We start from the raw sequence: 24,773 nt of genomic DNA, 5'->3' as shown, positions 1-24,773 counted from the left end.
TGGTTTAATTAATGGTGCAATTTAGAAACATGTTTGCCTTCATTTTATGCATGTTATTATTTTTTTATGCATTCAGATACAGCTGCCTTGATTCTGTTCCAAGACTGTTAAGGCTTTTGGCTTTTAGGCTATGCTGTAATCTCTTCAGGAAGGCTTTCAGTATGAAAGCTCATCACATGCCTAAGAGGCAGTGAAGGGGCTACAAGTGAATGAATGAAACAGGAGGGCAGAGAGCAAAGGCTAATCATTCAGAAAACGTTGCTAACACAAAATGTTAGTGGACTGGATAGCTTCCTAAATTTGTCATAAAGCCAGCTATGAAGGAAAAAAACAGTGGCTTCTCTTCAGGTCAGCATAGATTTCATAGACATTAGGGGCTGGAAGGGGCCTCATGAGATCATTGAGTCCAGCCCCCTCGCCATAGGCAGGAAGACGGCTGGGATCAAGTGACACCAGCAAGAAATACATCTACATGTTTTTGTCAGATTTGGCTGTGCGCTCATCCCAAGAAATGTCAGGCAAGTTGAAGTCCCCCATGACTATCATGCATTGGGAGCGCGCAGCCTTGACCAGTTCCCTACTGAATTCTCGATCTAGTTCTTCCTCTTGGTGGGGAGGTCTATAATAGACTCCTACAAGTATGTCACCCTCCCCATGTTCTCCTCGTACTTTGACCCAGAGGGTCTCAAGATGCCCTTCCTGATTAGAAAACTCAATCTGCAAGGAGGTGAACTGATTCTTGTTCACATACAACTGATCCTTGTTCAGACTGATCCTGAGCATAGATCAGATTAGAGGTAATCCATGCAGGAAAAGAAACCATATTAAACAGAGCCAGCCCACCATTTTTTGGGGCCCCCTGCAAGAAATGGTTTTGGGGACCCCTGCCCCAAAGAAGGCAGTGGCAGTAGTGGCAGCAGGGTGGGGTGAGTGCTGAGGGGCTGGATGCAGGGGCATAGGTGGAGGAAGAAAACAAAATCTGGGGGAGGACTAAGCATGTTCATACACGCATGCCCCCCTCCCATGGGAAAGTCTGAGGAGGGAGAGGAAATGGCCAAGGGCGGCAGCGGCACTGCCCAGCACCATGCCTCCCTGGCCACCTCCCAGCCCCGGCCTCGGCCCCAGCCACCTCCTGGCCGTGGTCCTGGCCATGCCAGCCCCGCATGCTTCACTGGCTATGGTTGCCTCTCAGCTCTGGCAGCACTGGCCCTAGCCCTGGCTGCTTCTTGGCCTTGGCAGCCTGCTGGCTGCACTGCCCTGGCCTCACCAACCTTGGCCACCTCTCGGCCCCAGCACCTGCCCCAGCTGTACTGGCCCCAGCCCTGGCTGCCTCCCCACCCTGGCACCAGCCACACCCCAGAGCTGGGTCCTGGAGTGGGGCTAGCCTTGGCTGCACCATTGGGCTGGAGGGGATGGAGCCCACAGGACTTCTGTGTCTGACTTGCCCCACCCTGTGTCATTCCCAGGAAGAGTGCAGCGGCTTCTCCAGAGGTGTGGCACTGGGCAGCCAAGGAAGCGGGAGGGCACATGGCTCCCTGATCTTTGCATGGGTGGTGAGGGCAGGCTGCAGCTGCAAGCTGGGCTCAGCCTCTGCTCTGTGTCTCCGTGCCTTGCTGCAGCCACTTTGAAAGCAGCGGGCACTGCCATGTGTTTCACTGCCCAGCCCACCCAGCAGCGGGACAAATATGGTGGCACCTGCTGCTTTTGAAGTGGCGACAGCAGTGAGGTGTGGAGACAGAGCAGAGGCTGAGCCCAGCTTGCAGTTGTGGCCCACCCTCACCCATGCAAAAATTGGGGGGCTATGTGCCCTTCCCCCTTAGATACCCCATGCTGTGCCTCTGGTGGAGCTGCCAGGCTCTGATTGTCCCATGACCTGGCTGGGCCGGGGCCCCAGTCATGGTGAATGGGGGCCGGGCTGGGTCATAGGACAATCCCCACAATGCAGGAAGGAGCAGGCCAGGGGCAGGGGTGGATGATTTGCCCTTCCCCTACCCCACTCTTCCCTGCACTGTGTGGGTCTCAATCTGCCCTCCCCCCCAGCCCATGGAAAAAAAAGAAAACAGATTAAAAGAAACTTACCTACCTGCAGTTGGGCTGGCTGTGATCCTGACTGTGAGTGCGCACGATAGCTTAGCGTGTCCACTCCTCCCCCTCCCGCTGTAGGACCCTGTGGCCAGGCTGCCCCAAAGCAATGCCTGCTGCTGTCCTGTGTTGGGCAGGGGCTGAGCCCTGTTAGCCCACCACTTCCGCTGCTGCAGGTTTCACAGTTTAGGAAGGACCGGCCCTGATATTAGAGACCCACCTAATGTAGCTGCAAATATGTTTCTTCTCCAGTTCACCCTTTCTATGGCTTCCACTGCTTTCAGGAAAAAATACAACAAACCCATTTAATCAGTGGGACATGATTTTCTTTTTCTTATTGTTTGATCCTGGGGACCATGTCTTTCCTGGTCTATGACAGTCAGCTCCCACACCTTGAGGCTGAAAGCTGTCTGCAGTTCAGACTGACTCCAAAGTGAGGAAACCACTTAATCACCTGCTTAAGTCCATGTCTTTTTTCATCAGCTGCACTTAAACATATCCTTACCTTTGTCATACAGGGCACATAAGCAACAAAACATCACCCAATGAACATACTTCGTTAATATTTTACCACTGCATGATTAAGACCACTAGTTGTATTATCCTCACTTGATTCAGGTTTAAATTCATAGATGCTAGAGTTGGAAGGGTCCGACCCTCTGCCTGGGCAGGAAAGAGTGCTGGGCACAGATGAACTCAGCTAGATGCCTATCCAGTCTTCCCTTAAGGACCCCCAAGGTAGGGGAGAGCACCACCTCCCTTGGAAGCCCATTCCAAATTCTCACCATCCTCACTGTGAAGAAATTATTCCTGATGTCTAGTCTAAATCTGCTCTCTGTCAGTTTGTTACCATTGTTCTTTGTTACCCCAAGAGGTGCCCTGGTGAACAGAGCATCTCTAATCCCTTGCTGCACCCTCCTAACGAATTTGTAGGCAACCACAAGATCACCTCTCAACCTTCTCTTGCAGAGGCTGGAGGTCCAGGTCCCTTAGTCTCGCCTCATAGGGCCTGGCCTATAAGCTATTAACCATACAAGTGGCCCTCCTCTGGACCCTCTCGAGGTTATCCACATCCTTCTTAAAGTACTGTGCCAAAAACTGGATGCAATACTCCAACTGCAGTCTTACCAGTGCCACACAGAGGGGAAGTATCACCTCCTTGGTTCTATTTGTCATGAATCTGCTGATGCACGATAAAGCATGGTTAGCTTTGCTGATGATTTTGTCATACTGAAGACTCATGTTCATCTTGGAGTCCACTGTGACTCCGAGATCCCTTTCTGCTTCTGTGCTGCTGAGAGGGCCATTCCCCAGCCAGCAGATGTGCTGGATATTTTTACGCCCTAGATGCAGCACTCTGCAGTTGTCCTTGTTGTACTGCATCCTATTGTGCTCTCCCCACTTTATCCAACCTGTCCAGGTCTGCCTGCAGTCGTTCCCTACCCTCCCAAGTGTGGACAATTTAGTATCATCCACAAACTTGGACAGAGTACACTTCATGCCCACATCCAAGTCATTGATGAAGACAGTAAAGAGTACAGGTCCTAGGACCGAGTCCTGTGGACCCCATGACCCACATCTTTCCAGGTCGATACCAACCCCTCTACTACCACTCTCTGGGTGTGTCCCCCAACCAATTTGCCACCCACTGGACTGTGTAAACATCTAAGTCACAGCCTCTCAATTTATTTATGAGAATGGAATGAGATACCATATTGAAGGCCTTCTGAAAATCCAGGAAAAGGACATCCACCTCTACTCCTGCTTTTTAGCATTTTGTGACCTGGTCATAAAAAGAAACCGGATTAGTCAGGCATAATCTACCTGCTACGAATCCATGCTGGTTGCCCTGATTTAGGCAACAGAATCTGGGCAGCTGAAGATAAAGTTCAGAAGAATCAGTTACTAAACATGCGTTTTTCAGTGTTCTTTGGCCAGGTTGCATCAGGACCCCATTTTTTTTCATGCAAGATAGAAGGGTCTTACACGTTTGCTTTTTAGATTGCATAATTTGGGGCTTGACTTTACCAAGAGCCATAAAAATCTATATACCAGATCTCAGATTTTGCAGAAGTTGTTCAGTGGAACGTGTCACAGTTCAGAAAAGCTCGTGCAGAAAAAGCACCTGTACTTGTTCTCCCCATTATAGCCATCACATTTAACAGTGAGGGCCAAACATATAAGGATATAGTAGAACTATTTTTCTTCCAGACAGACCTGACTGGTCTTTCTGCATATCACAGAATTACACCTGAATTCAGAGGCTTGATCCAAAAAAAAAAAGAGGAAGCTGGAAGCAGTTGGTGAGGTTTGCTCCAGGATACAACAGAGCCTGGATGCTTTTGCGCAGTTAGATGTGTTGTTTATTTTAATGCAGTTGGGGACAAATATTAGCTGAAATTGAAAGCAACCTGGGAGAGCCAAGTAGTCCCACCAAAGAGATCCCCCCAGCTATGCCACAGAGTGCATTTCATCTGCCTTTCCTAGTCCTCTGTTACTGACAGTGATGCTTAACTAGCCCTTTTCTAGAGGGGGAGGGGTAGCAATGAGCTCCTGTGAACAGGACCAGAACAAAAACGTTCATCTCTCAGCTGCTTCCCAACAGGCCTGCCTGTCCACGCGCGTGCCTGTGGGGTTCTCCAAAAAAGCACATGTGGATTTCTTTCTAATGTTTAGCAGGGAAACCCTTCCCCATAGTCCAGCTCTTTCTTGGGGGCTGACCTTGAGCAGGGGATGAGGGACTGGGAAAACTAGACGGCAGCCTCTGGGAGCCGAGTAACTGGGAGGCAGGCAGTGAGAACTGGGGCTGCTCTGGGAGGCAAGTGGAGGGACTCGGGTAACTGGGAGGCAGGCACTGAGAACCAGCGCTGCTCTGGGAGGCAAGGGAAGGACTGGGCTAACCACAGGCAGGCGGAGCGGGGCGGGGCGTGCGCTCCCTGCCCTGCCCCGCCCCGCCGCGCGATAGGCCGGGCCGGGCGCCTCCCCCGGGGCCGCGGCTAGTTCCGGGGCCGGCGGCGACTCGGTCTGGCTGTGTGGCCGCCGCCCGTCCCTGTCCCTGTCGCCGCCGCCACCGCCGCCGCCATGACGGACCGTGCGCCCTTCGACACGAACGTGCTAACCCTGACCCGCTTCGTGATGGAGGAGGGGCGGCGCGCGCGGGGCACGGGGGAGTTCACGCAGCTGCTCAACTCGCTCTGCACCGCCGTCAAGGCCATCTCCAGCGCCGTGCGCAAGGCCGGCATCGCCAGCCTGTGAGTGCGGGGCCGGGCTGGAACCGAGCAGCCGCGGGAACCGCCTGCTTTGCCCTCGGGGGGGGGGGCGTCCGTGGCATCTGCCTCCCCCTGTGTGGAGAGACACAGAGGTCTGGGCAGCTGATGAGACCTTGTGCCAGGTCTGCCCATCACAGACAGTGGAGGGGTGGGAGAGACCGCAGGAGGTCCTCTAGTCCAGCGTTTCTCAACCCAGGGGTCAGGACCCAGAAGTGGGTGGCAACAGTATGTGAAAAGGTCATGAACAGGCTTCAAAAATGGATTCTCCTTTAAGGGAGAAAAGGCTGCCTGGAGCCTCCCATGCTCCCCTGCCCTACGCCCACCTACCCCCTTCCCCTTACACTGGGGGGCTGGGGGCAGGAGGTCAGGACTGGCCATCAAGGTTCACAGATGGGCCCTGGTATAAAAAAAGGGTTGGAAACCATTTGTCTAGTTCAGCTGCAGCTCAAAGCAGAACCGTCCTCAACTAGATCATCCCAGCTACCTGTAGACAGATAGTGTCTACGTTAGAGAGCTTATGAAGACAGCTTTAGCTCAGCAAAGCTTGTGCTATATCTCTGTATAGATAGATAGATAGATATAGATATATATATGAGAGATCTACATAGAGAAACACAGGTAGATAGGTATATTATAGATTTCTACAGGTAGATGGATAGATATATTACCTACCTCCTTTAGTTAGTCTAGAAGGTGCAGACCTACCCCACCTTCTAAATAAGGCCAAGAAATTGCTGTACAAAGAGAGCTGCTGTTCTGTTGATCAAGCTAGTATTGGCCTACAAATATTGGCATTGTTGGACAGTGCTTAGGAAATGTATCCTCTCCTGCCTGACCCTAGTACTTCCCTGTCCAGGCCTGCCAGTGGGAGCAACCTGAACATGAGATCAGAGAGTGCAAAACAATAGAAATTTATAAAACAGCTGAACAGAAAACTAAGTCCCCCTCATCTTAAAAGCCCAGTCAACACCACCTGTTATAATACTACTTTTATAAAAAAACAAAAACAAAACCTAACGCAAGTTTTGACTGATCTATAAATGGCATAAATAATTAACACGTACATCTTAGACTAGCTTGGCAGGTGAAACAAATGCTGGGAAATCCTCGGACTCCATTTTGGTGTTTTCTAGTTTTGTTCCTCTTCTCTCTAGTCTTTGCTGAAGGTAGCTACTATTTCCCTCTTCTCTTTAGCTAGTCTTTGCTGAAGGTTCCTAGTGTTGAGTTTTGACTCTTCCTTTTTAAAGGGCCCAGTGGTTTATTGGTGGATAAGATGTGAAATAACCCAAATCCTTGCAGTTGGCAGAGTCTTCATTAAATTGAATTTGATTCAATGAATACACAACCTTTGAACTGGAAAATCGGGTAGATGGGCTAGAAGACCAAGATTGATAATATCTGGCTTAATGATCACTTGCTGTCTGTAATTTAATATGTTAGCACCATTTAATATTAAATTCAATGAAACACCTTTTTCCTGATTGCACTGTAAAAGGTTTGCATCTTAGAAGACTAAGGCTTTCAGATCCAGACCTAGAAGAGAACAGGGGTGTGGCCACAGATCAGCCAATCAGAGCTTATGCTACACATGCTTCATGCTGACAGCAAAACAGGAAATTAGTGTGCTTTTTTTTCTTGCAGGGGTAAATAAAAGGTGAAGCAGATTTTCTGCAACATCATTCTTGCAAATATTTTGCATGTTATTGGTAGGTCAGGTGCTATGCTAATCAGCATTTTCAAAATGCCTGTAGTAATGAGCTGTGTCAATACTTAATAAGAAATATAATAAAAATTTAAATAATTTGACACATACAGCAAGTAGCAGAAGACTCATTGACCCTAAAAGCTTCTGTCAGTATAGGGTAGTGTTTGTTAGTATTAGTAGCATTAGCGAACCGTGGTTGCTATATCTTCTGAAACAACTGCTGTAAAATGTACTTTATGCAGAAGCATAAAGTATGTTAATTTCAAGAAGAAACCAAGCTTTCCTGTCTTAAATTCCTAGAAAGGATCTCAACTTTGAAAGAACTAGCCGTTGATCTGAAAGAGGGAAATATTCCCCCTGCACCTACAGAAGAGGGAGGCCATTGTCAAAACTGAATCTAGCACTTAAACAATGTCTTATTCCAAATGCATAGCTAGCAACTTCCATCTGTTCAGCACTTTGGCTTTCCTTAAAATCATGGCACAAAGTATTTGCTATTTCATGTTAAGTGTAAATGATTAACAGACCATAGATTGTCTGATGAGGAACAATCTTTTTCATTGCTATAGCTATGGAATTGCTGGTTCCACCAATGTGACAGGAGACCAAGTAAAGAAGCTGGATATCCTTTCCAATGACCTGGTGATTAATATGCTCAAGTCATCCTTCAGCACATGTGTTATTGTATCGGAAGAAAACAAAAATGCTATAATAGTAGAACCTGACAAAAGGGTTAGTAATTTGCAAACCTTTTCAGAACTTGATTTCAAGTTAACTTTTCCTTTAAATGTGTACAGATAAAACCTGATCTAAAGATTTTGGAGGAACTTGGCCAAATGTCTGACTTTTTCTGGATATGGGAAAATATGAATGAACTCTCTCAAAAATCAACCTCTTTCACTTCCTGTTGACTTTAATTCTCTTAGCTGAGTCTTTTTTCTCTCTTGCTTGGTTTCTGGATATTTTCTTTCTTCTTACAGTTCTCTTCCAACAACTTTTTCTTTCCCATTTCGGGCCTTAAATTCTGTCATCTTTCCTTTCCAATCTCTGGAACAATTTGCATGCACATTCTTTCATCCTACTTAGCTCTCAGTCACTTGACTCTGCCGTAGCTGCTTTAGTAGATCATTTAAGTGATGCTTCACGGTAAATAAAATCCTGATGTCCTTACTCAGACAAACTCTCCCTGAAGCTCATAGAACTTAGCAAAATCTTAGCCTATTCTTTGCATGAAATATTTCCTAAGTCACTGAATTGTAGAGATACCAAAATTAGCTTTCTACTAGTATTATTCTGCTGCTTGACAAAAATAAAAACTCTGGACTACCTTTTGTAGGCAGAAGGCTGTTGAGATGCATTGTTATAACCCCTTAAATAAACAAAGTTCATCGTAGTTAAATATTTTTATGCTGAATCTAAGCTAATGTACTTTTCCCTAAAGCACAATTACTGTCTCTATAATTGTAGTTTATTTTACTGCCTTTGTAACATTTCCATGCTTAAATCAGTTCCTGTGGAGATACAGTTTAAAAGGATATAAACAGCTTCAAACAAACAAACCAACTATTACTGCAAATAACTCTTTAATGTTACAGTAAGTAAAAAAAGGACATTCTTTGTTCACTGTGGACATTTAGAAGAATTTATTTATAGTAAGTTTTGCTGTTTTTCTTGTATTGGCAGTATTCCTTTTTTATATGGAAAAAAAATGGGGAAAAAGGAATAATAGTATTATAAAGCCAAAAATTGGCAGCGAGAACTGCATTTTAAAAAATTGCCAGATTTCAATATTGTGTTAAAGTGGAATGTACAATATTCCAGAGTTAGATGTTACTCTTCACAAGAAAAGCTTTTAAAATAGGTTTAACTATGACATATTAAGTTCCTCTCTACTTGTATTTTCCAGGGCAAATATATAGTCTGCATGGATCCTCTAGATGGCTCTTCTAACATTGACTGCCTTGTTTCCATTGGGACTATCTTTTCCATCTACAGAAAGGTAACATGTAATGCTATCATGTTATGACACACAAAAAAACACCTATTCATTCTTTACCCTTAACCAGCCCTGGGTGGAATAAAGTTGCATCTGAAAACTGTAAAATCCAATTAAACATTTTATGAGGGAGGATTTCAGGATTAGTTTAGACATAGCCTACTGTTACATATATAGGTAATAAGTACCTTTGTTGGCGATATGTAGTACTTGCTTAAAAGGTAACCTACATATGTGCAATACTAACGGATATTTGATTGGCTGTGGATAGGAGGTGTGAAGTTTATATGAGTAAGTATGAGGTCCTATTGGGACAAGATAAACCTGTGGATTTCAAGTGGGGTGCTGCAAGCCCCTCAAAAGGGGTGCTGCTATGTAGGTGCTGCTGCAACCAGGTAAAACTGCCCTCTGATCAGCTTAAAAGGGATGGAGCTGACTTGGCTGGAACAGCTTCTGTGGACTATCCCTCCTTCTGGGAACAGAGGCATGCAGCATAGTTCCACAGGCACACCTCTTTCTGAGAGAAGCATAGGGAGCCAGACTGGGAAGGATTACACAGCATGAGGTAGCTTCTGCCTGCTTTAGGCTGATAAGAGAACCATAATGCAGCAGGATCAGCACGTGCACCTCAGACCTTCCCAGGCTGACTGTAGCCGGGATTGGGGCAGTTTTACCTGGGGGCAGCAGAACCTCATTGTGAAGCACTGAGGCAGCTACAATAGTTGTTCTCAAATGGGTCTGCTACCACATTAAAAAAAAAAAAGTGGTGGAAGGGGGCCCTGACTCTGAAAAGGTTGAGAGTCACTGATGTGGAACACAAGTTTGATGCTTTTCCCCATGAAACTGATTATTTCCTACATCTTGTATAAGGTCTGCCAAGGTTGAGGATAGGCTTCAAATATGGAACTGAATTTGGACCATAGCACAGCATGTAAATATAATGGCCTAATTCATTATAAGAGTTAAACCCCTTGTTTGGATGAGCTTGAAATACAGGATTAACAGGTCTCAAACTTGGAAATGGTTGACAAATTCAGATAAGGCACACCTGTTTTAAGCATCTTGTCCCACATTTGTATACACCTAAAAGTAACTTGCTTCAAATGAAGCAAAAGAATATTTTGTCAGTTGCAAACAGTGACAAATGTTCCGCTCTGCTTTTTAAATTTGGCCTCTGATTTCTGCATCAAGTTGCACTCACAGTTCCTGTGCCCTTTTCCTGCTTCCTGCATTCCATCCAAGCTTTGACTTGGCACTTTTATACTTTATTTTGTGTTTGCACAATGCTTTGTACAAAGAGAGAGAGTCCCAGCTTCAAGGAGCTAATAGTCTAAAGCTGGGTCCATGTCAAAGTTCTGGTGATATAGTCACAATGGATGGAAGCAGGGAATCAAAGCCCCTAATCAACACAATCCCTGTAGTAGGGGTTATTGACAAAACCTCTTGCAAGAGACAGGTGCTTTTGTTGCCTTAGGTCAGGGGTATGAAACAACTAATCCCTTATTCCTCCTGATCCAGACCCTTCTGGGGTATGCAGCAGTGGCAAGAGGCTAATGCAGCTGCTGCTCATCCACCACCACTGGCATTTCCCTGGCACGACCCCATAGCCAGGAATTTGATGATGGGCCCCAACTCAGCTTGCCCTATCCCTGAATTCCCGACCTCTCCAGGAGCCTTGTGAGCCTGATGAAACGGCTCTGCAGGACAGATCTTTGACCCCCTGGCTTAGGTTATATGGTTCAGGGCACAGTGTAGCTGGATAAGCAGAAAAAATCCTCTTGTTGGCATATGCTGCATTGCCACTATGGGTATCTGTTGACATAGCTACAGAGGAAGAGGCATCATAATGTCTTGAGGCATGTTTGCAAGAGCAAAAACAGATCGAGACAGTCTACGTAGCAGCAAGAAACAATGAGATAATACCAGTGGGCATGATAAGCAGTGGCACCAGCACCCTAACCATTATTTTTATTTCTAAGAAAACTTGATTTAAGGAAGGATTTCTCACCTAGTTGAACTAAGCCATGAGTCATCGTTGCTACTGTATTTACTCAGTTCTAAGATTAAGTCCCCCTGCCCCTTCTCCCATTTCAAATGGGAGGAAAAAAGCCCCTCATCTTAGAATCAAGTATGGGGGGGAAGGAGGGTAGAACAGGAGGCTGCTGTGGCTCCGGGTCCAGCCTCTACCCTGGGTCAGGACCAACTACAGCTTCTGCCTGCTGCCCCCCAACCCTGCCACCTTTGCATCCCCACATCTCCACCCTACCTCCATGCAGCCTCTGCTCCCTGCCTGCTTATTTCCCTCCTCCCCTTACCTTTGCTTTGGATTGGCAGACTCCATGCACACTGCAGCCTGGGGCACTGAGCACAGCTCCAGCCTGGCCTCATAGCAGCACACTGCTGCTATGGGGGCTTGGCTGGGGCCATGCTCAGTGCCCTAAGCTAGAACTGGTATGGCACGGAGCAGAGACCTGAGGGGTGGGGGTGAGGACAAGCAGAGGCTAGAGGGGTGAAGGGCAGGGAGGAACAGAGGTTGGAAGGGTAGGGGTGGAGTAGGAAAGGGGCAGAAGTAGCAGGAGGGCAAACACAAGGAAGGGGCAAACTGAGCTCCCCATACTATCTGCCTCCCTTCAGCAGTGGGAGGGATTACTTAAAGATGATTCCCCAATAATTAGTTTTCCATGTAGAGAATCTATAACAAATGTTTAAATTTTCCATGAATACAATTTAATTATTGGCTGGTCTGCTTGAATTTAGGGTTGTCTTGGATTCAAGTAAATATGCAGTTGCTGCCCTTCTGCCAGTTCAGCATGTGCTGCCTAAAGACTAGTGGTCCCAAAGCGTACAACATTATCTTATAATTTAACGTTCTGTGAAGCTCTGTTACTGCAGAATAATGAAGGAATTAAGCGTATAAAATAGATGTGTCATGTAAATAATTTCACTTGCAAATTTTAAAAAGAATTGACATCCATCTCTCCTACTACAGACATCCACTGATGAACCTTCTGAGAAAGATGCTTTGCAGTCGGGGCGTAACATTGTGGCAGCTGGCTATGCTGTTTATGGGAGTGCCACAATGTTGGTGTTGGCTACTGCTTCTGGTGTCAACTGTTTTATGCTTGATCCGGTAAGAAATCCTATAGCTGGCATGAATGGCTTAAATTGTTTGTTATGGCTTTTTTGAAAGGGATATCAAAATTACGTTTTTACGAGAAAGAGATGTCCCCAAAGGTATCAATATAGGGAGCTGCTTCAACACTAACTCTGATCTCCAGAGATGCTTAATGAGAATTATGTAGTCTACTTTTGATAGGTATAGGTAGGTCTCCAAAGGCTTTTGGTATTCTTCACTTCTACTGAAGAAAAAGTAGGTGTTACTCAGTGGCCTCCTGAAATGAGGATCTTCAAGTTGGTAATACAAATATGCACGTGCTGTCTGAGCTGATATACATGTAATCCCTTTTGCAAGGAGGTGTAGGTGTGTGGCTGACTTGGTTTCCCCAGGAGTCTCTCAGTTTAACTGGAGGGTACAAAAAGTTTGAATTATTTACACACACAAGCATCCAAACAGCAAGCTGTAACCCAGCACAGAAATCTGATAAAGTTACCCCTTTCAACTTCAAACCTCAACTCTGGTAGTCTCACAAGGACCCTTCAGGGTGAGACTTCACCTTATGCAAGGTCTCAACTGTCCTAGATAGCACAAAGACTCTTACTGCTCCACAGTCACACTGACTGTATTAACTTCTGTAGCTTTTTTAAATGAAACTCAGGCCCTGCTTTGCTGCAGTCAGATTCTTTGCTGGGGTCTCTTCAGTAGGGAAGTTGATCCTTCTCTGAGCTGCACTCAAACCAGGCTCCACCACAGTCCCCCTGGGGTCTCTTTCAGTAGTACATGGAGCTTATCAGGGAGCAAAGCTCCACCTTCTTCCACAGAGCAAAAAGGTTCTCATCTCACAGCTTCTTCCCACTTCCCTTCCTGCTAGCCCTCAAAACAGTCTGGAGGCTGAGTTCGTTCCAGCTCTGGGTCTGGTTTTCCTGAGTTTGGAGTGGGGGTACTCATATTTAGAGTAATCTCTCTTGCAATTCAGAATTCCCCATAAGGCTATAAACTGTGCCTTTTGAGTTTAATACATGACTTCAAGGCTGTCCAGCTGGTGGTCTGCAGCCCATAAGGGGTTAAGTTGCAGCTCCAGGCCTCTTCCCCAGCAGTTACTCCCCTCACTGTTTTCTGCAACAGACTGGATTCTCCAGACCTCCTCCTCCTCCACCGCTTGCTCTAGATTTCACTGCCTGCCCCTATTCCAGAGGGCAGGGCAGCGCGGTGCAGCGCAGCATGCCCCAGGGAGCTGAAGGTGAGCCTAGGAACACATGCGAGGGGGAGAGAGCAAGAGTGCACAATGCAGTGGGTACTGGGGGGCTCTCATGTGGCCTGGGGGGCCCTTGGCTTGCCCCCCTATAGCCCCCCACTGCTGCAGCCTGCAGCGGGCCTTTGGCTCCCAGCCACTAAGAAGCTGAACAGCCCTGCATAACTTTAAACTAGTTAACCTTGTCATCATCATCAACACCAGAGTCCTACAATACAAATACTTGGAAGTGGAGCAGCAGCAATATTTTAACCCTCTTTCACACTTTCAGGTGACACCTTGATCTTTAAAAGAGTAAGTAGGATATGTGTGTATGTGTATGTGTTTGACGTCTGAAAAGCTCTTGACCATGTGACTTTTGACATAGAAGGCACATTTAACAAAACAGTGCATCTGGCTGAAGTGACTCAGTTTAAATTAAAGACATAGTAGTGCAAATTGGATGGTACAGCCACTTACAGTATATTTTGGAAGTTGCCATGGTCATTTGGCTTCAAGGAAGTCAAGCTTGATGTTAAGCTTAGTAATGACTTGGATATCTGCATGCATCATCACCGTTTGTTTATATTTAGATATTAGGACTCTTCTGCTAGCTGTGTGTGTCCTTTTTTCTAAAGAAAATATGGAAGCTTACTACAGCAGAGACAAACAGCCACTCAAGCCAACTACAACAGAGCTGTCCAACTTCTAAGCAGCTGGGGGCTGCACCAGTGGAGGTCATGGCCCCTCAGGACCATATAATGCATGCCTTCCTTCCCCCAGTACTGTGGGCTGCCCCATACTGCATTGCATTGCCCCCTAGGCCAGGGAAGGGGAAGCTGAGGAAAGGGAGATCAGAGCTCCCAGCTGCTTCTGCAGCTGGCACAGAGGGGAGAGGTTTGAGGGGGTAAAGAAGCAGCAGCCACTGGGTGGTAGCCCAGAGGGTGCAGTTTAACTCCTTTGGCCAGTTGGACAGCCCTGGGGTACAGCAAAGAGATCCTGTCATGTCCTGTTTTTTGGCTTCAGTGTGATCCTAGCTGGTAGGGATTGAAAACTTATTGCCAATTTATATTTATTCAGTGGCCTCTAGCAATCTCAGTCCCCAGAATTACTTACAGTTGTATTTTATCATCAGTTTAAAAAAGGAGACAGAACTGAGTGGGCCTATGCTGAACAAACCTTTCTGCACAGAATTTTGGGGGTGCAAACAGATTGCCCTTTCACTGAATCATTAAAAGGAAATGGAATCTGTAGTAGGTTTTCACTAAGACATGCTTACCAGTGACTTGTCTTTACTCTTGTAAATACAAACATGCTTTAAAAGTTATTAAATTCTTATCTTTAGGCAATTGGAGAATTCATTTTGGTTGACAAGGATGTGAAAATCAAAAAGAAGGGAAATATCTACAGTCTCAACGAGGGGTATGCTAAATATTTTGATCCTGCAGTCACCGAGTATATCAAAAAGAAGAAATTCCCCGAGGTAAATAAGAAATTTGTGAAGCTCTCTCTATGAAAAGCAAATGCGCACTTAAAAAAAAATATCAAACTTTGCATTCAGTTACTGTTCTGGGTATGGAGTGCTCTTCTAAGAGAAGAAAGGTGGTTGACCATGTTTGTCTAAGATTAGACAGAAGGCAGAGTAGGTATGTGCCCTATAGACTAACTAAATAAGATTGGGAGTATAAGCCTTTTTGAACGCAGCTCACTTCACAGATGTTGGGAAAGGACAAGGGAAGAGAAGCCAGACAAAGCGGATCCCTAATAACATACAAATCAGCAGAGAGTATCCAAACCACTCCTGGGTTTTATTATTCAAAGGCTTCTCAATCACTTTGTGGAGTATAGAGGCAACATATTTGCACTAACTTTTGCTTTTACAAAGTTGGAGTTTGTTTTCCTTTCTCATATACTTGAAATGTTGGTAGACTTAAGACTTCAGTTTCATTCCATTTCAATTTCGCTAAAATTCCAAGGCCTGCTTTAAAAACTATCCGATTTCTTAGCATCCTGCAGGCTTGAGCCTACTTCACTCACCCTAAAGTCCAGGTGCAGTGCAGAGCCAGAAGCTCACAAGCAAGGCTATTTAAGGCTTATAGGCTTATCCCCGTTATAGAGCCCTTAGTCTCTAGACCAGAGAATGGACACTGGGGACAAGCCTGGAACAGTTACACTGGCAAACTTCCAAGTGTGAAGTGCATCAGTAGACTCAGGTACATGGTGTGTTCTTATAGCTGCTGACACAGTTGGAAATTTGTTTCCAACTCTTTAAGTTGGTCTAACAAAAGATAGGCAGACAAGGTTCTTTGGGTGAATCTGATTATGTCCTTAGACCAACATGGCTATTGCCTACATCCCTGAAGAAATTAAAATACATGCTTAGAGTTATAGATGTGTATTAGCTTAAAATAAGACCAAAGACAATACAAGACTTAAAGGTGTGCTGCTTTTTCAGTAGCAGTATTTTATGCAGCAATATTTTATGCAGCAATTGGTTAAATAAATCCTCTTCCCTTACTGACAGCACAGCTATGAGGGAATAGCTCAATAGGTGGCTTTTAACTATACAATATATAACATAAGTCAGGCAAATACCTTTTTGGTGAAACTTTGCCATTACATGATATTGGTGCACACTTGATAGCTATGCAGGCTGAAAATGCATCCATATAAGTATGATATCAGTAAAAACTTCCCTATATTGCCCCTACCACCCTCTGACCAAGAAGACCAGAAAGTAAGAAATATCATCTCCATTCTCATGGTGCTTGATCCCTCTGTGCTGAGTACACTTACAAAGCCTTTCATATCATAGTTGGTGCATATCCAAAAAACGGAGGCAGAAATACCAACAAAATCTTCCTCATTTTCTCTCTACCACATTCAGTTTGAACTGCTGCCCTTGGAGTTTCATGTCTCCTCTTTATGCAATTTACTAAAATGTCTTCAAGTTAAGAGTTAAGACCAAGAAGCCTAAGGAAAAACTGGTGCTGTGTCTATGTGGTAAACTTACTGTCCCCAGCTTTGGTCTTCTCTACCTGGAGCACACTGCTCTGCTCCAGGCAGGCTGCCTCCTAAACCTGAGGCAGTACAGCTGCCGGTGGGATAATTAGCACCAATGCTCAACAGTGTTAATTAGCCCACCCCAAGCCTCTCATGTACATTACTCCTAGCTTACAAAGCACCCTGACCAGAGCAGCAGCATCATTGAAATCACTGTCACTAGGGTTAGTATATTTATTGCAACTTGTCAGTCTGTAACATTCGCATATTAATTTTCTCCCAGAGTAGCAATAGTTCTGACTGAATGAAACCAGACACAGGCTTCTAGTGACAATTCTGCCAAAAGAAAGCGATTAGAAACTCAATTCTATTTCCCCTACTTTTCTACCTCCCTCACCCCCACAAAAATAGATGATTAGATGGACTTCTAAAATATTTTTTTTCCTGTTCTACAAATAAACCTGAAAGCTTGTTTTTAAAGTTAATCATTTTTATATGCTGATGATCTTTCAGACTCAGGCTACAAAGGCAGGGCTCATATACGTAGAAAAATGAAGAGCACCAAGGGTGGTATTTATTTGGAGATTTAAACAGTAAAGTTGTTAGGAGTAAAAAGGAGAATACAAGATATGTTAAACAGTAATATTCTAACTTTCTATAACCAGAAAAATTAATAACCTGAAGAGAACTTCCACAGTTGGATGGAGAGGAGTAAGGACGGTCTCTGCTCCACAGCCAGAGGGCAGCCTTAGTTTTTTAAAGGCCTTGTTGCACAGTAGGAATTTTGGGTGGCTCCTGGAGCTCTTAATACCTGGACTGTCTGCACATCAACACTTAAAACTACCTGTATCCCTGGAAGGCAAGGTTCTTTGGGTAGATGTGATACCTTTTTATTAAGCCAACTGCATAGTAGGAACAAAGTTCTTTGCAAGCTTTCGGGCATAAGTGCCCTTCTTCAGGCATAGGGAGACTACTGTTGTTCTGAGATCTGAAACTACTTTCAGCACTCACTGTTAGGGGTATGTGAAATGGGCCCTATTTGATTTGTATCTGGCCCAAATCGGGGACAGTGATTCAATCTGTTGATTCAGATCACTGTCCCCAGTTGATTTGGCTGAATCAGAATCTGAAGATTCGGTGCTGATTTGGAGAATCAGCGATTCGGACATAGACACAGCTTTAAATGTTTTTTGTACAAACCTCAAGGTACCAGGTGCGACTCGTGAATGCTGCAATACTGGGACAGATGGAGCATCCCACAGGAGTGCGGGGGAGCCCCCCCACGTGCTTGGTGGCTATCCTAGAAGTGAACTGGAACTACTTCCAGTCCACCCCTAGGTCCACCGGGAAGTGTGCGGAGGGCCCTCTCTTCCCCGCCCCCTCCAGCTGCAGGGGGACTCCAGGTGCACCCCCAGACAGGAGGCACCAGTTGCTGAGCTGGAGGGGTGCAGGGAGCCCCCCATGCACTCTCCAGCAGACCCGGAAGTGGCCTGGATGTGCTTCTGGTCCACTTCTGGGTCTCCTGCCGAGTGCACTGGGGAGCCCCCCATGCTTCTGTGGGACAGTTCATGCACCCCAGCATCACAACATTCACGAGCCACCTGCTACTTAAAGGTACATAGAAAAAAAATATTTAAAGGTGTGCCTATGTCTGAATCGCCAAATCCCTCCAAATTGATTCAGAGGGTTCCGATTGAATTCAGAGAGATTCAGGGGTCCTCCGATTTAGTTCAGAGATTTGGCCATCGAATCAGGCCAAATCAAAATCGGGGACTGAAGCTTTGCACAGCCCTACTCACTATGTACTCCAGGGCAGGATTATCTCTGATCTGTTACCAGCTCCTGTTACACTAAGGTGTAGACACCCCACCCGCTCCCCCTCCTCAGCTGGCCTGGATTGGGCCCTCGCTGCCTTCCCCCACCCACACCCCATATCCCTTCTCACTCCCATCCCCACATCCCTTCTGCTTTCTTGTGGCTACCTGCGCTGTCTCTGCTGGGGTAGTGGGCAGGAAAGGGTTAATCTGCCTGCCCAGCCACTGCCATCACCACTACCATGGTTAACTCTTCTTTGCCTGCTCCCCTGGGACAGACAACATGGGCAGCCACAAATAGGGCCCCAGGGGCAGTGAGGGGCAGACCAGAGCCCCGGAGGACAAGCCTAGAATGGGAGGGAGGGCAGATTCTTACCTTTCAGCCCTTCAGGCCCCTCCTGGCCTAAAATGCGACTGCTCCAAACTCGGATTAATACTAACACAGATCAAGATTTGTGCAGCTCAGTGTAAAGTGTAACAAGGCCCTTATACTAGGGTCATAGTACAGCTCAGTGGTCAAGGCATTGGAATAGGAACTGGGAGTCTCATTTTATTTCTGGCTTTGCCACTAACTTGTTGTGTGACCTTAGATAAGTCACTCTGCCTTTGCTTCAGTTTTCCTTTGGTGTAAAATGGGTACAATAATTAAACTGTCTTTGTCAATTATGTTGATTGTTACCAATGGGAAATGTAATATAGGAATTGAGTATTATTACCAGTAAAAAATTTAACAAGATTTAATTAAATGTCTTTATGCAGGATGGCACTTCTCCATACAGTGCGAGGTATATAGGTTCTATGGTGGCTGATGTACATCGTACTCTGGTGTATGGAGGAATCTTCTTATATCCAGCTAACTCCAAAAGCCCCAAGGGAAAGGTAAAATTAAAATAATCTATCTTAAAGCGTATCAGTATTTTCTTTAAAAACACTTTCACTTGCAACTTAACAGCCTGCTTCTAAAAATCTGGTGGTGACCACAAAAGACCTGGAGTTACACGTGGCAAGAATGTAGTTTTTGGCATAGCTTCTTGTATTGCAGGATTTAGAAATCTTTCCTTTTTGAGCACTTCAAATGCACAAGATTTGTTCAGTGGGAAATGAGTCCTTTCTCGGCAAACTGTTCAATTCTGCCCCCCTTCACAGGCATTTCTAAGGTTATTTTGCTACCAGCCAACCCTTCTCCACTGATCCTGTGTGGACCAGAGACCCTGGGCTTTCCAGGTCGCAATTTTTTGCACCTTAAAGGAACTCTGGCTTCCACCAACTCTCCCTTGTTCTCCTGCCATCTTGTTCATGTCCCATGTCTCTAGCCATTCTACCTCTCATCTTTAGAGGCCTGCTTTTTGCTTTGCTTTCTCCCCCCCACCCCCTCGTAGGAACAAGTTATTGCCTTTTGAGGCCCAGTGAACTCATCCACCCTGCCCTCCCCAGACCTCTGCAAGCAAATGGGTTTTCAAGCTCTGACAATAAGAAATGTCTTTGATTAGAATTGCACCCCATGAGGCTGTGATTGTGGACACACTAGTTTTCAAGGGACTATTCAAATAGCCTTCCTCCCTGGCTGGTGTGAATAGCTTTAAGCAAGTCCTGAAGGTTAACCAAGTTCTAATTTGTAACACTTGGAGTAAGCAAATTGTACCCCCTTTCCACTCCTCCTTTCCAATTCATTGCTTCCCCCTTCTCTACTGTGCCCAGACTGTGGAGAGCATTCCAAAGTCTGTGTCAATGAGAGCATTTCAGATGATCAGCTGTCATACAGCCTCTCATTCACCATGCTTGTGCATATCCCTAGCCATATAGTACCATCTACAGCAAAGAAAACTGTCTGTATTGCATTGAGAAACCAGTAGTTAGCACATAAAGCCTAAAGGTACCTTTCTCGGTGAGATAAATACTTCCAAGGGAGTAAACACCTGCATCTTAAACCCAGCAGGAATACTACCATCTAGAAAGTTGTGCATAGTTCCGGCCCCTAGCCCAGCATGAGAGGAGAACTGTTTAACCAGCTAAGACCTTTAATCTGTTTTGAAAAAGTGTCAGGTAAATCATTGCTTCAGCTTGTAGATAAGATACAGTTATCCATTACACAAACATAATATTACAGTCAGGGCCTTTTTTTTTTCCTTTCTCCTTCCACACAAGCTAAATGGCCTGTTGCTGTGTTAACCCTATGAAGAGTAACAAAATCTTGAATGCTAATATTGTTCACTCCCAAATACTCAGTTTTGAAGCATTCTTTCAGGTGTTTCAACTATTAACAGCCAAGTGGACAAGACAACAAAGTGCTCGTATGGACTATGTACGGAAAAATGGGGCCAAATATAGGTTTTGGTATACCTTTTGGGGTAACTGGTTCAAGATTCAGTTCAGTTTTAAGCCCCTACTCTTTGTCGGAGAGCTGCAGTAAACCCTAATTGTATTGCAACTGGGTGAGCTTAAGGTGAACCCTTCTCTGTACAGCTCGGGGCCCTGTACTGCCTTGTGCCACCCCTGTCCTTCACAGTGAAGTATTTATTGCTGATGTATTTTAGTACCATATTCAATAATACATTGAGTTTATTGTGCTGACCACTGTAATTCTGGTTTTCATCTTCCAGCTGAGACTCCTCTATGAATGTAACCCTATGGCTTTTGTAATTGAGAAGGCTGGGGGAATGGCAACAACAGGGAATCAGGCAGTGCTGGATGTAGTGCCTGAGGATATCCACCAGAGACTACCTATTGTCCTGGGATCGCCTGATGATGTGCAGGAATACATTGACATAGTCAAGAAGCACTCAACTAAGTGAAAATTTAGCCTTGATGCAGCTAAAATACAAATTGGAAGAAAAGCCTTACAACTGAACCATAGATTACCCTGTGCAATACTACTGACTGTGAATTGTCAAACTTCTGTTGCAGCAAAGCAAAAAAACCATATTTCCATAAGTCTTGTTTTGAAAAAAAAAAAAAGAAAGAAAGAAAAAGAAACAAATTTTGTATTGTGTAACCAAAATTCAATCTTCAGTGTGGCATTAAAAGCAACGTCAGGAGAATAATATGTTTTTCTCTGTTTCACCATGTACAACTACACAAATTCCACTATAATTTATACAAGTTGTTAAGTGGCCAATTGCAGACACCACTTTCTTTCCAATGACAGAGAAATCATTGTTCCCCTACTCACCTGAAATATTTAATTCTACAGAGAGTAGAGTGCAATAAGAATATCCCAGTTGGACCTTGTCCAGACCAGTCTTTGGTCCTCTGGCAAGGACTGTGGCCATGCATAGGCATTACATTTCTGCTGAGAGAATTACTGGTGTTGCAGTAGAAATGAGAAATGTACAAGTGTTCACTGAATTTCTCCTGGGAGGGAAAATGCCCTTTCTGGAAGCTGATCTTCCAGGTTTTAACCTAGAAAATCTTTCCAATGAGAGAGTTTGTCTCACAAGTGTGAACACTTAAAGGCTCTTCTCTTTGTTTGCTTTGGAAGAGGAGGTGAGCAACAACCACTGCTTGCTGAGTATTCAGAACTGCCCAGTTTGGGGAAGGAGCTGGGGTCTTCTCAATGTTCCAGTCGAGGAGGGGAGGGAAGCAGCAGCAGCTATGCTTCCTGGCTCTTCCTCAACCAGGCAGTCTGATTTGAGAAAGGGGTGGGGAGACTTTGCTGGTTCCCTTTGGCTTCCCCTTGCTGCTCCTGCCACTCATTGGGGTGGCAGGGACAGGGACTGGTCCAGGGAAGCCATCCCTATCCCAGTTTCTGCGCCCCCAGGCGTTAAGTGCTATTACTCCTGCCAAGGAGCTGCTCCCTGCTCCTCTGACTAGAGTCCCTGGTCTTAGGAGCAGGCGAAGGGCTTTGCCCACACTTTTCCCCAGATGAGGTCCACCCCAGTTTCAGGTAGCTAGGTGGAGCAGGAGTGAGGGGGAAGTTGCAGGCTGACTGCCTATATTAATCCCTCTCCTAGAACTATTTCTAGCAGTAGAAATATTCTTAACAGTAAAAATGAATGCCTGTAACTGCTAACCTAGACAATTCCCAAACATGTACTCCAGGATGCATATGTTTCTGTTTGTTGTTCAGCCTAGGCTTGCTCTGACTAGGAGCTAACATGTATGAAACATCTAGATTGCAATTATAGTAGTCTTAATTATCTGGTAGTTATCGCTGGTTATTAAGAGGTTTTGGTTCTATTATGAGACCTCTAAAATGGTTCTGGAATTAGATCAGAAGTGTGTGTGGCTGGCACAGTGTTGTTATGCTGTGATTTGCCTTCTGGCTGTATCAGAAAGCAGGTTTCTGCATTGTGAAACCACTAGGACTTCCATATTGCTAGCAAGTTCAGCTCCCATTAAATGTTCCTAATTTTATTTTAGAAGTGTAACATTACAGCTGGTGCATAGGGAAGAATGAGTAACTAAGCAGCAAGAAGTCCATTAACACATCCATTCTATCACAAAAGCACATACCACTTTGCCATTTGAGAAGTTTATCCACAGAATGTCACTGGGAGCAGGTGACACCTGTACTACTCAATCTCCACTGGCAGTGCATCTCTGGGTAGAGGTGTTATGACCTATAAAGACCTCAATGGCCAGAGATTAGCCTACTATAGGGATTGGTTCTCTGTACTCCTAGTCATTTAGAAAAAATGGGGAGGGTACTATTGGCAAGAGGGCATTCTCTATGACGGCTCAAGATTCTGGGCCTTGTTTTCTTATCCTTACTCCTTGTCTGAAATAGCTTGAATTCAATCACTTCTTAGCACACAGAAAAAATATTGACCCAAGATGGTTTTTGGAGGGAGCTAATGATATCCTTTCCAGAATAAATAGATGAAGAAGAGTTTGTGAAGATACTTGAGTTTCGGTTGAAGAAGCAACTTAATGCTGTGGGAACCTTCTTATATTATTAATGGTACAATCAATTATGAGACCAGATTCAATAAGAATCTAAGTAGAATTTAGATCCAAAACTGATCCTAAAAACCTTTGCCCAGCTGCTGCCTAATTATGAAGAAAAGATGCTTAAATTCTACAAGCACCTTGCTTGACTTTGATATTCCCCATGCCCCTGTCTTGACAGGGTTAAACAGCTCAGCCTTGGGGCAAAGCTTAGTTGGGATCCAGAAACTAAGCATTCCTCTAAAGAGCCTGATCTGGTAGGCACTCTCAAGTATATATATAACGTATGCATCAAGACGAAGCTCCTTACAAAATACAGTGGCAGCTGACACTTCCTGGAAGACAAAGTGGGTATTGTGTCCACCTTTTCAACCTAATACACAAAGCACTCACCCAGGAAATGGGATAACCAAGTTCAATTCCTTCCTCTCCAATCAGGGAATTCAAACCCACATGTTCCTAGAGAGTGCTCTATCTGCTGGTTATAGGCTGTTCTTGGTATGGGCATCCAGAGGTGCCACAGGAAGGGTGGAGTCACTATGCAGAAGAGAATTCAAGATTAAAGAGCTGGATTCTATAACCTAGCAGTCACCTGGCAGGGGGCAGCTTTTGGTTTCTTTCCTTGAAGACTCTCAATATTTTATACAGAACACTTATTGGTAAACTATGGAAAGAAACAGGGATCAAAACCCAGGACTCGCTCTTTTGTACAACAGTTCTCTAGGGTTAGAACATGCATCTAAGATGTAGGAAATGGAAATCCATACTCTGCCTCCCAGGATTAAAGAACCACCCCATGTCCTTTCTCTCGGGAGAATGCCCTATATACACTTCACTGTAAGCTTTGCTGGGTATGGATACTCTCCACACTATCTGTTAAGAGATCTGTCATTGCTTAGGAAGGAGTTATTTGGTAGGGCTGTGTGAAATTTCACTGGGCGTTTCATTTCGAAGCTGTTTTGACGTGTTTTCAAGCTTGAAACAGCGAAATAGAAGTGAAACAAAAGGCTCTGAAACACCGCTGAAATGAAACAAGGGCACTTAAAATGTTTTCAAAGTTTTGAAATGTTTTCAGTTTCGAAGCTGGGATTACTTGGTGTCGTCACTGGCAGCAGCAGCCTCCTATCATCTAGTGACTAGGTCCAGGGGCCTACACCCCCAGGAGGGCTGCGGGGCTCTGCGGGATTCCTCCCGGGGGTGCAAGCCCCCAGATCTGCACGCCGGATGAGAAGAGGCTGCCACTGCCACTTGGGACCGGTGGCAGCAGCAATCTTTCCCGGCACTGGATGGGGGCTGTGCCCAGTGCCTATCCTGGAAGAGATTGCTGCTGCTGCCTGGGCTGCCGCTGCCGCCTGGGACAGGCAGCAGCAGCAATCTTCTCCGGTGCTGGGCGCAGCCCGTGCCCAGCACCAGTCCCAGGTGGGAGAGGCAGTCTCCTCATCTGGGACACAGATCTGGGAGCCCCCACCCCCAAGAGGGCAGCCAGGCTGTGCCGGACTCTTCCCGGGAGTGCAAGCCCCTGGATCTGCATGCCAGATGACAGGAGTCCCAGGCGGCGGCGGCGGTGGCAGCGGCAATCTTCTCTGCTGTTGGATGGGGACTGTGCCCAGCGCTAGTTCCAGGTGGCAGTGGCAGCCTCCTCTCATCCAGTGCACAGATCTGGGGGCC

General features: G+C 45.6%; 1 protein-coding gene and 1 long non-coding RNA gene across 2 annotated transcripts; one reads left to right on the top strand and one right to left on the bottom strand.

Annotated features, from left to right (window-relative positions):
* Positions 1–5,110: 5,110 nt before the first annotated feature.
* On the top strand, positions 5,111–21,158 carry LOC109323543 (fructose-1,6-bisphosphatase 1). Its single transcript, XM_019555178.1, has 7 exons — positions 5,111–5,333; positions 7,626–7,788; positions 8,963–9,055; positions 12,042–12,182; positions 14,747–14,884; positions 18,978–19,097; positions 20,819–21,158. Exons 1-7 carry the CDS (start codon positions 5,164–5,166, stop codon positions 21,008–21,010), a joined length of 1,017 nt encoding a protein of 338 aa, XP_019410723.1. The 5' UTR covers positions 5,111–5,163; the 3' UTR covers positions 21,011–21,158.
* Positions 19,104–24,135, bottom strand: LOC109323544. The gene is made up of 3 exons (XR_002104690.1): positions 24,125–24,135; positions 20,668–20,671; positions 19,104–19,590 (listed from the first exon to the last, which is right to left on the bottom strand). It is a non-coding gene; the product is annotated as an uncharacterized LOC109323544 (long non-coding RNA).
* Positions 24,136–24,773: the final 638 nt, after the last annotated feature.

Source organism: Crocodylus porosus, unplaced genomic scaffold (assembly GCF_001723895.1).
Source record: "Crocodylus porosus isolate Cpor-Errol unplaced genomic scaffold, CroPor_comp1, whole genome shotgun sequence".
NCBI lineage: Eukaryota > Metazoa > Chordata > Crocodylia > Crocodylidae > Crocodylus > Crocodylus porosus.
This window is presented reverse-complemented; position numbering and strand designations above follow the sequence as displayed.